General features: G+C 52.8%; 3 protein-coding genes across 5 annotated transcripts in view; all 3 read left to right on the top strand.

Annotated features, from left to right (window-relative positions):
* The window catches only part of ASCC1 (activating signal cointegrator 1 complex subunit 1), an 885,589-nt gene that overhangs the window by 632,988 nt on the left and 237,416 nt on the right, over positions 1 to 15,185 (top strand). The gene's annotated exons all lie outside the window — the stretch shown is intronic.
* DNAJB12 (DnaJ heat shock protein family (Hsp40) member B12) overlaps positions 1 to 15,185 on the top strand; it is a 395,419-nt gene that overhangs the window by 377,660 nt on the left and 2,574 nt on the right. Inside the window, exons 3-9 of one of the 3 annotated variants that reach the window (XM_050803635.1) lie at positions 5,478 to 5,655; positions 7,096 to 7,241; positions 9,441 to 9,626; positions 9,734 to 9,813; positions 12,345 to 12,454; positions 13,940 to 14,112; positions 14,689 to 14,786. In XM_050803635.1, the coding sequence (XP_050659592.1) occupies positions 5,478 to 5,655; positions 7,096 to 7,241; positions 9,441 to 9,626; positions 9,734 to 9,813; positions 12,345 to 12,454; positions 13,940 to 14,112; positions 14,689 to 14,786 (971 nt within the window). Of the gene's footprint in view, positions 1 to 5,477; positions 5,656 to 7,095; positions 7,242 to 9,440; positions 9,627 to 9,733; positions 9,814 to 12,344; positions 12,455 to 12,799; positions 12,924 to 13,939; positions 14,113 to 14,688; positions 14,835 to 15,185 lie in introns of those variants that run through there. The other 2 variants (XM_050803634.1, XM_050803636.1) reach the window with 2 other exon arrangements.
* The window catches only part of PSAP (prosaposin), a 517,400-nt gene continuing 515,513 nt past the window's right edge, over positions 13,299 to 15,185 (top strand). The window contains exon 1 of the mRNA XM_050803607.1: positions 13,299 to 13,302. The gene's annotated coding sequence lies outside the window, so the exon portion shown is untranslated. The remainder of the gene's footprint in view (positions 13,303 to 15,185) is intronic.

Here is a 15,185-nt window from a genome sequence, read left to right on the forward strand (position 1 = left end):
AGTGCTCCTGCTCATCTCTGGCAGTTGAATAACTGGTTATTTTGCCCTTAGGATCTGCCAGGCTCAGCCTGGGCCACTGGAGCTTCCAGAGGAACTGAAATAAAGAGCTTCTTGAAAAGCTCTAGGAAACAGCCTATTGCCTCCTCCTCCTGCCCTGTCCTGACCAGTATCTCTTCATCTTTTGGTTTCTCTTGCCATTCCCTTGGTAGCTGGCACGGACCTGGTATCTAGGATGGCCTGAAATCTCATGGTTACTACTGGGTCCAGAGCCTGCTGAGCACTGAGCCTTTGCCTTCCTGAGCCTCAGAACTCCCCCACTACCCAGCCCTCCTCCTCCCCACCCCCCACCACAGGTCCCCTCACCTACCTGGCCAGCCCACTTCCATGGCCAGACACTTCATCAGCCTTGAACCTTCACTCTCTGTCAGACTCTGCACCAGGTGCTCACACACATTATCTCATTTCATTCACCACGACGGTGAGGAAACCGGGTTCAGAGAGATATCACAGATCAGCCAGGGTCACACTGCTAGGAATGGCAGAGCTGAGATTTGAATCTGGGCCTTTCTGAATTTAATGTCTCTTCTTTGCTTTTGCTTGGATCTCTGTCCCCGATCCCCACCCCCACCCCCACCCCATCAGACATGTGCGGCCCAGGATAGCAGCATAGTTAAGAGCATGCGGCCGGGCGCGGTGGCTCAAGCCTGTAATCCCAGCACTTTGGGAGGCCGAGACGGGCGGATCACGAGGTCAGGAGATCGAGACCATCCTGGCTAACCCGATGAAACCCCGTCTCTACTAAAAAAATACAAAAAACTAGCCGGGTGAGGTGGCGGGCGCCTGTAGTCCCAGCTACTCGGGAGGCGGAGCTTGCAGTGAGCTGAGATTCGGCCACTGCACTCCAGCCTGGGCGACAAAGCGAGACTCCGTCTCAAAAAAAAAAAAAAAAGAGCATGGATCCTGGAGCTGGACATCCTGGGGTTCAAAGGCCCCTCTGGACGTCCTGGGGTTCAAAGCCCTCTCTGCCTCCTAACCAGCTGTGTGGTCATGGCAGCAGTCTGCCACAGTGCCCTCTTCCTACAGTGGAGGCTGCTGTGGCAGTTAAATGAACTAATACATGCAGATCACTGTGAAGGTACCCACCTGACACACATCACTGGGTAAGAAAAATAATTGTTGCTATTACTCCTCCCCAGGCACGCTCTCAGGGTTTGCTGCAGGAGCCTACCTCCCTTATTCAGAGCAACCCCGGCTGTGAGCTCCTGTGTTTGGATTTCCCAATTGCAGACTCAGCACGATCACACAAGCTCGCAGTGTGGCAGCAGCAGCCCAGGGCAGCAGTGCTCCACTGGAGCCCCATACTCTGTTCCCAGTGAGACTGGCTCTCAGCCCCTTGGGTCAGACCTCAGTGGATTGCACTGGTGGGTGTGGCACCCAGCATGGTGTCTTCAGGCCAGCAGGCACCTGGAGTGTTTGAAGGAAGCAGAGGACCGTTCTGGGATGTGCTGCTGTCCCTCCTCAGCACAGAGGGATGCTGGATCCCTGCAGTGATCCAGATGCCTGTTTTCCCAGCTGGTCAGCTTGTCAGAGGCTTTAGGATTTTACTACCCAGGGCACAGGGGCCCAGGCCTGACGGGTTTCTGAGAGTTGGTTTTGTGCCTGGAATAAATGGACATAGGGACCTGCTGCCAGAGACTTGGGCCCTTCCTCATTTAATCTGCAGGAACCACAGGCTTGTTTTTGCTTGTTTTTGTTTTTTTGAGACAGAGTCTCGCTCTGTTGCCCAGGCTGGAGTGCAGTGGCATGATCTCAGCTCACTGCAACCTCTGCCTCCCAGGTTCAAGCAATTCTCCTGCCTCAGCCTCCCAAGTAGTTGGGATTACAGGCGCCTGCCACCACGCTGGCTAATTTTTGTATTTTTAGTAGAGACAGGGTTTCACCATGCTGGCCAAGCTGGTCTCGAACTCTTGACCTCAGGCGATCCACCCGCCTCAGCCTCCCAAAGTGCGGGGATTATAGGTGTGAGCCACCACGCCCAGCGGACTTGGTTTTTTTCGTTTTTATTTTTGATTTTTTGAGATGGAGTCTCGTTGTTGCCCAGGCTGGAGTGCAAGGGCATGATTTCAGCTTACTGCAACCTCCGCCTCCCAGGTTCAAGCAATCCTGCCTCAGCCTCCCAAGTAGCTGGGATTACAGGCGCCCACCACCACGCTCGGCTAATTTTTGTATTTTAGTAGAGATGAGGTTTCACCATGTTGGCCAGGCTGGTCTTGAACTCCTGACCTTGTGATCCACCTGCCTCGGCCTCCCAAAGGGCTGGGATTACAGGTCTGAGCCACTGCGCCTGGCCGGGCTTGGTTTTCAATAACCATGATGCTGCCGAGGGTGATAGTTAATGTCCTGTATAGACTCCAGACATTGAAGAGGCCATTTGACATGCCCAACCATTTGAAAAATGTGAAAAATAGCAAGTAATGAGCACAGCAGATATTTCTTTTGGTCTCATACCATCCCTGTCCCCCTTGGGCAAACTCATTTCCCCCATTCCTCTTTACAGCTAAGCAAAGGCCTCCAGGAAGCCTTCTTGACTGATCCCACCTGAAACAGATGGTCCTGCTAAGCGGGGTCCCCTTTGCAGGGTACTTTGCCCATCTTGGCACTCAACATGCCAAGTCTGTTAAACTCACTACTTTGAGATCTTAAAAATCTGGGCCAGGCGCAGTGGCTCAAGCCTGTAATCCCAGTACTTTGGGAGGCCGAGACGGGTGGATCACGAGGTCAGGAGATCGAGACCATCCTGGCTAACCTGATGAAACCCCGTCTCTACTAAAAAATACAAAAAAAGTAGCCGGGCGACGTGGCGGGCGCCTGTAGTCCCAGCTACTCGGGAGGCTGAGGCAGGAGAATGGCGTGAACCTGGGAGGCGGAGTTTGCAGTGAGCTGAGATCTGGCCACTGCACTCCAGCCTGGGAGACAGAGCGAGACTCCGTCTCAAAAACAAACAAACAAAAAAAAAAAAAAAAAAAAAAAACTGAAGGGTTGACTGGGTGCAGTGGCTCACGCCTGTAATCCCAGCACTTTGGGAGGCCGAGGCGGGTGGATCACATGAGATCGGGAGCTCGAAACCAGCCTCGCCAACATGGTGAAACCTTGTCTCTACTAAAAATGCAATTAGCCAGCGTGGTGGTGTGCACCTGTAATTCCAGCTACTTGGGAGGCTGAGGCAGGAGAATCGCTTGAACCCAGGAGGCGGAGGTTGCAGTGAGCCGAGATCATGCCATTGCACTCCAGCCTGGGCAACAGAGTAAGACTCCATCTGAAAATGTTAAAAATAGGGCATAGTGCTGTGGACTGAATATTTTACTTATTCAAAATGTGATGCAATGCAAACATATTTGCAGATTTGAATGAGTTCAGTAGAAAAAAATGGATTCATAAGTTAGATTCATAAAAGCAAAAAGCAGAGTAAAACCAAATACATTGAAAGAAATGGCAATTAAAGCAGTATTAAATGAACTCTAGCAGGGCACAGTGGCTTATGCCTGTAATCCCAGCATTTTGGGAAGCCGAGGGGGAGCAGATCACTTGAGGTCAGGAGTTTGAGACCAGCCTGGCCAACATGGTGAAACCCCATCTCTACTAAAAATACAAAAATTAGGCCATGCATGGTGGCTCACGTCTGTAATCCCAGCACTTCGGGAGGCCGAGATGGGTGGATTACTTGAGGTGAGGAGTTCAAGACCAGCCTGGCCAACATGGTGATAACCCATCTCTACTAAAATACAAAAATTAGCTGGACATGGTACTGGGAGCCTGTTATCCCAGCTACTAGGGAGGCCGAGGCAGGAGAATTGCTTGAACCTAGGAGGCGGAGGTTGCAGTAAGCTAAGATCATGCCACTGCACTCCAGCCTGGGCAACAGAGCAAGACTCCGTGTCAAAAAAAAAAAAAAAAAATTAACCAGGCATGGTGGCATGTGCCTATAGTACCAGCTACTCAGGAGGCTGAGGGGCTGAGGTATGAGAATCGCTTGAACCTGGGAGGCAGAGGTTGCAGTGAGCTGAGATCGCACCACTGCATTCCAGCCTGGGCAACAGAGTGAGACTGTATCTCAAACAAGCAAACAAACAAAAAAAAACTCTAAATAAAGTACTATAGGGTTTATTAATAAAACCAAGTGTGCTTCTAGAAGACTATCAGAATATCAGAATTCTGCCTAAATTTATTAAGAAAAGAAATATATATGTAAGTATACTATCTGGAAAATAAGGCAATTACTACAGATTTATCCACGAATTATGTAGATTTTCTGTCAAGTTTTATTAACATAATTTTGTTCATGTAAAAAGAAAAAGACCTCTATCCTGCCTACTTTTTTTTTTTTTTTTTGAGACAGAGCCTTGCTCTGTTGCCCAGACTGGAGTGCAGTGGCATAATCTTGCTACCTACGACCTCCACCTCCTGGGTTCAATAAATTATGCCTCAGCCTCTCGAGTCTCTTGAACAGCTGGGATTACAGGCGCCCACCACTGTCTTCAGCTAAATGCTTTTGGGTTTTTTGGGGGTTTTTTTGTTTTGTTTTGTTTTTAGTAGAGATGGAATTTCACCATGTTGGCCAGGCTGGTCTCCTGACCTCAGGTGATCTGCCTGCCTCAGCCTCCCAAAGTGCTGCGATTATAGGCGTGAGCCACTGCGCCCGGATTTTTTTTTTTTTTTTTGGAGACAGGGTCTCACTCTGTCACCCAGGCTGGACTGCAGTGGCGACATCTTGGCTCACTGCAACCACTGCCTTCCTAGTAGCTGGGATTACAGGCACCCGCCATCACATCTGGCTAATTTTTGTTTGTTTGTTTTTTTTTTTTTTTTGAGACGGAGTCTTGCTCTGTCGCCCAGGCTGGAGTGCAGTGGCGCGATCTGGGCTCACTGCAAGCTCCGTCTCCTGGGTTCACACCATACTCCTGCCCCAGCCTCCCGAGTAGCTGGGACTACAGGCGCCCGCCACTACGCCCGGCTAACTTTTTGTATTTTTAGTAGAGACAGGGTTTCACTGTGTTAGCAAGGATGGTCTCGATCTCCTGACCTCGTGATCCACCCGCCTCGGCCTCCCAAAGTGCTGGAATTACAGGCGTGAGCCACTGCGCCCAACCTAAGTTTTGTTATTTTTAATGCAGATGGGATTTCACCACATTGGCCAGGCTGGTCTCAAACTCCTGACCTCAGGTGATCTGCCCGCCTCAGCCTCCCAAAATGCTGGGATCACAGGCATGAACCACCGCGTCCAGCCTATCCTGCCTACTCTTAAGGACTGTGGCTTTCAAGAGAGTAGATGACTGCCCCCCCCAGCACCCACAGGCCTAATCAGGGCAGGAGCTGGTGGCTTTGCTGGGAGGGGAAGCAAGTGGGAAGCAGCAGGCCGCTCGGCGAGGCACGCAGCCTGCTGGAGCAGGAGCCCTGAATAGTTTCCTTGCCTTGCACAGCCCTGATCGAGTCCCTCAACCAGAAACCACAGACTGCCGGTGACCAACCCCCACCCACAGACACAACCCATGCCACCCACAGGAAAGCAGGTGGGACCAGTGCCCCCTCGGCCAACGGTGAAGCTGGAGGAGAGAGCACCAAAGGCTACACTGCAGAACAGGTTGCAGCTGTGAAAAGGTAGACGGGTGGGCAGGGACCACAGCCTGGGGAGATTGGGGACATCTAGAGGCTTCCTGGAGCATGTCCTCCACCTCCCATCTGCCTGTGGGCTGCACAGGGCCCTGGGAGGGGCTTGGTGGATGGAGAAGGTCCAAGTGTCCAGGTTCACCAGGACCTCTCCTTATTTCCCTCAAGGCCCAGGAATACAGTGTGGGAACTGGGGCTTCACCACCCCTCCTGCCAAGATGACCCACAGCAGAGGCTGGAAAAGCTGACTCTGCCGGCTTCCTCTGCCACTGGCCAGGCAGGTCCCAGGCGTCTTTACACAGCTCTGTTTGTCAACAGAGATGGAGCCTTGTCTCCCCCTCCAGATTCTACCCCAACCCACAGCCCAGCACCCAACAAAAACCCTTTTAGATCAGAGCCTGTGTGGGGTAGAATGGAGACCAGAGGCAGAGTTATTGCCCCGTGACTGTGAGCAGGCCCCGTGCAGAGCAGCTGGCTACCAGGCCAGCGACCACCCAGCCAAGGCTCCTCAGGCTTAGACGTTCCCAGCTCCCATCAGCTGGCCTTGGGAATCCCCCAGGGTCATGCCCACAGCTCCTGGCAAGCTTCAGGACCGAGGCCGCCTGTGTGAGACAGAGCATGACTGCTGTTATAAAAGTGTAGGCCAGATCTGTACTTCACTGACTCGGCAAGGTCCGTTGTAGGCTATAGAAACTGATGTATGAGGGATTGGGAAGGCCTAGAAACAGGCCAAGAACCAGGAGGTCTCCAGGGGCTCAGAGAGGAAGAATTGGTGAAAGAGAACTAGGGTCTCTTTAGGCCCTGTGCTTGGGGTGAACAGTCACCTGCCACCTCTGGCCTTCATGTTACCCACTCAAGACTCAGATTGGGCTGGGCATGGTGGCTCATGCCTGTCATCCTAGCACTTTGGGGGCTGAGGCAGGAGGATCCCTTGAGCCCAGGTGTTTGAGACCAGCCTGGGCAATTAGAAGACCCTGTCTCTATCTTTAAATATTTAAAATTTTAAAAACTTTTAAAAGTTAAAAAAAAAAAAGACTCAGATTGCCAGGAGAGTCGGTTGGCTGAGCTTGGGACACCACCCTGGGTGATGGACACCAACAGTCCTCCTGAGCTCCTCCCATGGGGAAACTGTCAGCAGAACAGGGGGAGATAGATATTGGCCTGGCAAACCCTGCAGCTGCCCTCCTAAATCCAAGAATCCAGACAGTGTTCTTCTGTTTCCCGTGGTCCTGCCCAGCTCTGCATCACATTTGGCGTCCACTGTGGCTCCCTTGTCCCTGATGTCACACAACTGACCCAAGGAGCTGTCAGCCTTGCCCTGTTGGTCCCCCGCAGCCTGCCTAGAGCTGTGCGCCCCACACGGCCTGTTCCTCGCCCCACTCACACAGACCCATGTAGAGCACCCCCTACCACACTCTCCTCCCTCCCCAGGGTCAAGCAATGTAAAGATTACTATGAGATCCTGGGGGTGAGCAGAGGGGCCTCGGATGAGGACCTGAAGAAGGCCTACCGCAAACTGGCCCTCAAATTCCACCCAGACAAGAACCACGCGCCTGGGGCCACTGAAGCTTTCAAAGGTAAGCCGGCCCTGCTTTCCTAGCATTTCGGTGTGTTCCTCTCCTGTCCGTGGCAGGGAGTAAGGGACCAAGACAGCTTTCCCAGGAAGTGGGGTGCAGAAGGAAGCGGCCTTAGGCCCAAGTTGCCCAGGCTTGGGAGCTGCTTCCTGGGAAAAAGGTTCTAGTAGCCACCTCCAGCTATGTAGAGTTTGTCAGAGCTCAAATAGCAGCATTCCTGCCCCTGCTTCCTCTGCATTTCCTGGGGTTACAGTAGTAGAACTGAGGCAAGAAAGTTCTAGTAGCTTCTCCAAGGATTCTCAGTGATTGAGCAACTCACCGTGTGTGTTCCCCTGTCTTGGAGTCTCATAGCTGCCCACTGGGGTAACTGTTACCCTGCTGAGGGGCAGGGTAGCCCCAGGTCAGGGGCCTCAGGCCTGGTGGCCGCCTCAATACCAGCAGCCACAGCCAGCTCCCCTGCCATACCTATACACCTGGGGCCTGCAGTGGGGACATGGCAGTCTCTGGCTTCAGGGCCCACTGGCTCAGGGGTGGGTGCTTCATTTCTGGCTGAAATCGTAAGCTGCCCTTTATTCATTACATTTTCTTTTAACCTGTCAGGCGCTCGTGTACTGACTCTGTGCACTGCAATTTCTCATTGCCCCAAACATCACTGCCTTCTCTCATTCCCACCATGTCCTCCTTCCTTCTCTCATTCTCGCTTCATCCACCTCCTTGGGAAACAGCATGGTGATTAGCCCCCACTGGCCTGGGTGGGGTGCGTGCTGTGCTGCACCCACAACCATAGCCAGCTGGAGAGCCTGTGGCAGAGTAGACTCCGAGACCTGGTGTGCAATGTCCCAGGAGCCCCGGAGGAGAAGGAGAGTGGGAGTGGAGGGAGGCAAGGTAGCCCTGTTGAATGTTTCTCCAGCCCCAGCCTCTGCCTGCAACCTGCTCCTACTGTACTGAGAGGCCAGCTCTGGCCTTGAGGCCTGGTCAGAATTGGCAGAGGAGAAGATTTGCCCTCCTTATTCCCAGGGGTTTCAGGATGGGAATCAGATGCGACTTGGAACCACTCCTCGGAGACAGTGGCAGCTTGAGGAGAGAGAGTGGGAGACTGAGAAGCTCAGAGCTGGGATCCTTCAGGGCATAGCCGTCCTGGCCAGGGGGCCCTGGTGGGAGGCTCCAGGCCCAGGTAGGAAATAGTGGTTGGGGCCTGGACCCCCAAGAGTGGGGGACTCACCCTGGCCACATCACCAGGAGTGGAGGAGTCTCCATAGAGCCCTGAGATTTGGCCCTTCCCCACAGCTCCTGCTGCCTTCCAGTTCACAGTAAGGATATTGTGTGTCTGTCTGGCCTGCGTGTCAGACCATGACTTCAGATTTACAGAACCTCCAGAAAGGGACACCCATCTCGTTGGGCACCTCAAGAGAAAATGAGGAAAGAGGTTTTTGGTGGTTTTCATAAAGTCGGAGAGAGAACTTGCAGCAAGAGACACCTGCTTTTGTTTGACTCCCAACTCTGTAACATGTTAAAGCTGTGTGAGCTTAGGCAGTCACTTCTCTGAGCCTCAGTTTTCTCTTTGGTGAAATGGAGATAGGGTTGTTCTTAGAGGTAAATGAGTTGACCTAGTGTGGTGGCTTATGTCTGTAATCCCAGCAGTTTGGGAGGCCAAGGGTGGGAGGATCCCTCGAGTCCAGGAGTTTGAGACCAGCCTGGGCAACTTGGCAAGACCTCATCTCTACAAAAAATACAAAAAATTAGCTGGGTGTGGTGGTGCACGCCTGTAGTCCCAGCTACTCAGGAGGCTGAGTGGGAGGATCGCTTGAGCAAAGGAAGATGAGACTGCAGTGAACCATGATTGCCCCACTACACTCAGCTTGGGTGACAGAGTGAGGACCTGCCTCAAAAAATAGAATAAACAGAAAAAGAAGCAAATGAGGCGACGCTCCTAGGGGGCCTGGCACATCGACAAAGCTTGACCATTGTCTTGAAGAGAGCAAGGAGCCTGTATTACCCTCCACCCAGCCAGGCTGCCCAGATCCACTGAGGGGTCTTCCTGCATGCCCCCTCCCCACACTGGCCCAGCTTCCTGCCCGCCCCAAGGACGTCTGCTTCCTAAAGCACTGCTTGAGTACCTGAGAAAAGTGAGCACTCGGCTGCCATTGGAACCTCCCCTGCACCCCAGGATCCTCAGGCCTGACCTTTCCTCCTCCCCTCCAGCCATTGGCACAGCATATGCGGTACTCAGCAACCCGGAGAAGAGGAAGCAGTATGACCAGTTTGGCGATGACAAGAGCCAGGCGGCCCGGCACGGCCATGGGCACGGGGATTTCCACCGCGGCTTTGAGGCCGACATCTCCCCTGAAGACCTCTTCAACATGTTCTTTGGCGGCGGCTTCCCTTCTAGTAAGTTCCCCATAGCCAGGTATCCCTGGGGTGATGGTGGGGATGGCATGCCAGCCTCTCCCTTTCCCAACAGCCCCGGCTCCTGACTCAGCCCCTCTGACCCCCAGGTAACGTCCACGTCTACAGCAACGGCCGCATGCGCTATACCTACCAGCAAAGGCAGGACCGCAGGGACAACCAGGGTGACGTGAGTGAGGAAGGCGCCGGGAACAGCGTGGGGAGGGCACCAGATCCATCCCAGGGACGGGGCCTGGAGGAGGGAGTTCCCTCCCACACTGTCCATTCTGGGACCAGCAGAGTCCCCACAACTCTCAGCCAAGGAGTCCTCTGGGCTTCCCTTGCATTCTGCTGAGTGACAGCAGAGGGCGCTACATGAGGGAGCCGTGCTCCACTTTGCCAGCGGGAGCGCGGCTTTGCTGGTCTGGCTGGGGAGCGGAATGCAGAAACCCCACCCGCAGCCAGGCTTGAGGGTCATGTGAGGCTTCCATGCAGGCCGCTCGCTGGTAAGGCCAAAGTGACATCCTCTAAGCAATGGAAAGTTACACTCTGAGAGAGAATTTTATTTTCTTTTTCTTTTTTTTCTTTTTTTTTCTCATGGGTCTCAGCTATTTTCTCTCAAGTTTTTGAGAGAATTTTTTTTTTTTTTTTAATTGAGACGAAGTCTTGCTGTCTTGCCCAGGCTGGAGTGCAGCGGCTCGATCTCGGCTCACTGCAACCTCCGCCTGCCTAGTTCAAGCGATTCTCCTGCCTCAGCCTCCCTACTAACTGGGATTACAGGCGCCCGCCATCACGCCCAGCTAATTTTGTATCTTTAGTGGAGACGTGGTTTCACCATGTTGGCCAGGCTGGTCTTGAACGCCTGACCTCTGGTGATTCACCCGCCTCGGCCTCCCAGAGTGCTGGGATTATAGGCGTGAGCCACTGTGCTCCGCCAGTGAGAGAATTTTAAAGGATGACAACATAGGTGCCGACTCTTCTTGCTAAAAAGCCAAAAGATACTTTAAAAAACATATTTACAAAAATTTGGGAAGCTGAGGTGGGCAGATCACCTAAGGTTAGGAATTTGAGACCAGCCTGGCTAACATGGTGAAACCCCGTCTCTACTAAAAATAAAAAAATTAGCCAGACGTAGTGGCAGGTGCCTTTAATCCCTACTCAGGAGGCTGAGGCAGGAGAATCGCTTGAACCCGGGAGGCGGAGGTTGCAGTGAGCCGAGATCATGCCACTGCACTCCAGCTTGGGCAAGAGAGCAAGACTCCGTCTTAAAAAACAAACAAAAAAAAATTTAATAAAAATTATAACTAGCCAATGCTCCAAACACATTTTGTATGCCACAGATCAAAGAACAGCTAGCTGGCTAAAATTAAAATATTGTGGACAATTGCAGCACATTTTAAATTCTGGCAAGGCAGAAGGGGTTTCCTTTTGCTCTGACAATATTTATTCAAATTTTTTTTTTTTTTTTTTAATTTTTTTGAGATAGAGTCTCGGTCTGTCGCCCAGGCCGGAGTGCAATGGCACAGTCTTGGCTCACTGCAACCTCTGCCTCCCAGGTTCAAGCGATTCCCCTGCCTCAGGCTCCTGAGTAGCTGAGACTACAGGTGCCCACCACCACGCCCGGCTAATTTTTGTATTTTTAGTAGACAGGGTTTCACCAGATTGGCCAGGCTGGTCTTGAACTCCTGACCTCGTGATCCACCTGCCTCTTCCTCCCAAAGTGCTGGGATTACAGGCATGAGCCACCATGCCAGCCTTTTCTTTTCTTTTTTTTTTTTTTTTTTTTTCTTTTTGATACAGGGTCTCGCTTTGTCACCCTGACTGGAGTGCAGGAGCCTCCCCTCCCAGGCAAAGCTCCCACCTCAGGCTCCTCAGTAGCTGGGACCACATGCCCACCCCACCACACCTAGCTAATTCTTTGTAGAGATAGGATCTGACTTTGTTGTTTGAGCCCAGGCTGCTTTCAAACTCTTGGGCTCACGTGGTCCTCCTGCCTCAGCCTCCCACAGTGCTGGGATTACAGGCATGAGCCACTGCCCCGATCAAAGATTTTTTATTTTGTATCTAACAACAGAAGAGTTTTTAACATCATAGATTATCACACAGCGAATAAATTTGTTAGTTTTTGTTTCTAATTCTTATTTTTTTGTTTGTTTGCTTTTTCTGCAACCTAGGACCAGTGCTATTTCTAATTTTAATTGGTAATTTTTATTTTATTTTAATTATTATTTTTTGTAGAGATAGGGGTGTATGTTGGCCAGACTGGTCTTGAACTCTTGGCCTCACATGGTTCTCCCGTGTTGGTCTCCCAAAGTGTTGGGATTACAGGCATGAGCCACCACACTGGCCATAATGTTTACATTGGTAATATATTTGTGTGGTTCAAATTTCAAAAAGTTGTATATACCGCATGTCTCTTTCCAGCCCTGCCTTCCATTCTCCTGGAGGAAGCAAGTTTTGCTGCTTTTTTTTTTTGACATGCTCTCAAAAGTAAATGCAGACATCTCACTTCCTCCTGTGTTTCACACCAGTTGCTGCTTTGTTTTTATCTGGGAAAGCTGTCAGGTGAAGGAGCATCTGTATTTTGGAGCCTCGTGGAGGGAATGGCAGAGTGGTGTCATGTCTCCCCAGGGTCCACTGTTCTAGGGGAGCTGGTGGTGATTATGGCTGATGCCACACCCCACCCAGGTCCAGCAGAGTGACATTGGCTCTTCCCTCCAGGGCGGGCTAGGGGTGTTTGTGCAGCTAATGCCTATCCTCATCCTGATCCTCGTGTCAGCTCTCAGCCAGCTCATGGTCTCCAGTCCACCCTACAGTCTGAGCCCAAGACCGTGAGTACATGGGTGAGGCTGGGCCATGGGCAGACAAGGGGCTTTAGATTCTCAGCCCCGTTAGGGGCCTTCTTTCGCATCCTGATCCAGCCAGTGCACGATCATAGTGCAGAAACCTGGCTTCGAATCAATAAAATATACTTTCTCTATTCAACTAGGACTCTTAAGCTTTTTAGGATTATGGTCCCCTAAGAAAATGCAGCGAGAGCTACAGAACTTTTCCCTAGAACTATGCACACATGCGCACACACACATACACACACGATACACATGTACACATACACACACAATACATGCACACATGCACGCACACACATCCACACAGAGTTTTGCATATAATTTCAGCGGCTTTGTGACTCCTTCCTGGCCATCTCCCCTGCCAACCCTGACGAAGAACCTCTGCTCCTCGGTTCTGGTTGGGCTTCCTGAGGCTATGGAAAGAACAGGGCACTAGAGTCAGACACGGCAAGCATGGCTTAGAATCCCAGCTTCTCCACTAAGAAGCTGTGTGACCCTAAACAAGTTACGTAACCTTGGTTTCCTCATCTATAAGATGGGAATTATAACATCTACCTGCTGTGGAAATTAATGAATAATGCATATAACATGTCTGGTCCATTAGAAATGCTCAACAATATTTGTTTAATGAATGCTTGGTCTCAACTGCCAGGAGTCAACTTGAGGATGTTTTGTGACCCATTAGGGTGTCAGCTCCCCTCATTGATGTCCAACATCTGGCCCAGGGTCAGCTACACAGGGTGCTCAGCTTCAGTGGCTGGATCCCCCTCTCCCCAAAGGTGGCCACCTCCGGCTGGGAGCTGGAATGACCCTTCTCAACCAGCAGGGGGCAGAGTCGGTCCACTGGACCCTGGCCGCTGGCTCAGGCTCCCTGTGGCCAGATGCCAGCCCTTTTCTCTGCAACTGGAGACACGCGAGGAGCAGAGGACTAGGGCAGGGACTGTTGTCCCCAGAGCACTGGTCCTGTCTGGGTGTCAAGGCTCTTCCCACAGCTGACAGAGCTTGTGATTGGAGCTGGGAGGATACGGCTCCCTGGAGCTTTTCCTGTCATTTTGTCCCTAAGCCTCTTAACTCGACACTGGGAACTCCTAGATAGGCAGACAAGCCCTCAGTAACAATTGGCTTAGGGGATGAATGGGGAAATGGAGGCACAGAGGTGGAGCCCAGGTTCCCTCCCAGGTCCCCAGTTCCCCAGGGTGGGCCTCTCCCCAAAGGCCCCAGGTCAGCAGTGTGGTAAGCAAGGAGTCTAAAGGCAGGGCGTCCTGTAGTCTGGGCCACGTGTGTGGGAGGACGCTGCCTTTTCCTCAGACCCTCCTTTCAGGGAGTGTGCGAGTCCCTGCTCTGGTTTGAGAAGGAACCAACTACTTGTGTGGTCTGTGCGGCACCTCCTGTCATGGGGCCCATCACCCCTAGAGTGCCCTGGGCATGGGAACCCGCACCCACTTTGAACCTGGTATTTCTGGCCAGGTCCGTGGGCCACATCCACAGGCGAGTCACTGACCACCTGGGTGTCGTCTACTACGTGGGAGACACTTTCTCCGAGGAGTACACAGGCTCCAGCCTCAAAACAGTCGAGCGGAATGTGGAGGATGATTATATCGCCAACCTCCGGAACAACTGCTGGAAGGAGAAGCAGCAGAGTGAGTGTGGGGGGAAGATGGGGGCTGTATTTGGGAGGTGACAGGGGATGAAGCTGGAAAGCAGGAGAAGGAGAGAGCTCTGCTCACCCTGTGCTCTGAGGGCCTGGCCCCTGGCACTGCCCTGCACCAAGCCACCTCCCAGCCAAGAGCTGGTCTCCACTCCTGTGTTTCCCTGGGGCTGGAAGCCAGGGGCCACCTGTGGTTTCCTCAGGTTCCCGTAAATCACTGCCATCAGCCTGGCGTGTTGGCTGCCAGAGGTGAGTGTGTAGAGACAGACTGGAGTGGATAGATCCCTGGCCGCCCTGACTGTGCTCCTGGATCCATCTGTGGGACCCTGGGGAGGCCTGACCAGGATGACAGAGTCTCACCTTGGCTGGCCTCACTGCATTCTAGAGAAAGGCACCTCTGTCAGTCTCTCCCACATAAGGACTGTAGTCTCTGCTCCTCCAGGGTCTTCCTAATGGGAGGCCAGCCCTGCCCAAGCCCCGGGCGTGTGTCAGCCTTCCTCCGCTCTCCAGTCCCTGCAGGCTTCAGGAGGTACTGGGTGTGTGCTAACCCTGTCCCATTGCTTTGCAGAGGAAGGCTTGCTGTACCGGGCCCGTTACTTTGGCGACACAGATATGTACCACAAAGCACAGAAGATGAGCACCCCCAGCTGCAGCCGACTGTCAGAGGTGCAGGCCTCCCTGCATGGATAGTCCTGGGCCAGCCACGCCACCAAGGTCCAAGTATGAGCCAGGGCTGCCTCCACCCTGCAACTCCTGGCAGCTTTGGCCCTGGTCATGAGGCAGAGGAGGGAGGGGGAGAAAGGGAGGAAGCCTGGTGATTGTGGCAAAGACTCCTGTCCCCAGCCTGACCTCCAGCCTCCAGAGACTGGGCAGCTGTGGGGCCTGCTAGAAACCAAGGTCGGTTTCCGCCCTCTAGCGATGCTCTCCACCCCCACTCCTGCAGTCTCGCTCCCTGGCTCCGGGGGTGTGGGGGACCCCAGAGCCAGGCAGAGTGGGAACTCGAAACTATTGCTGAGGGCCACCTGGGGCTTCTTGGTCCACTCCAGCCATCAGTCAGCACAGCCC

This window comes from Macaca thibetana, chromosome 9 (genome assembly GCF_024542745.1).
Source record: "Macaca thibetana thibetana isolate TM-01 chromosome 9, ASM2454274v1, whole genome shotgun sequence".
NCBI lineage: Eukaryota > Metazoa > Chordata > Mammalia > Primates > Cercopithecidae > Macaca > Macaca thibetana.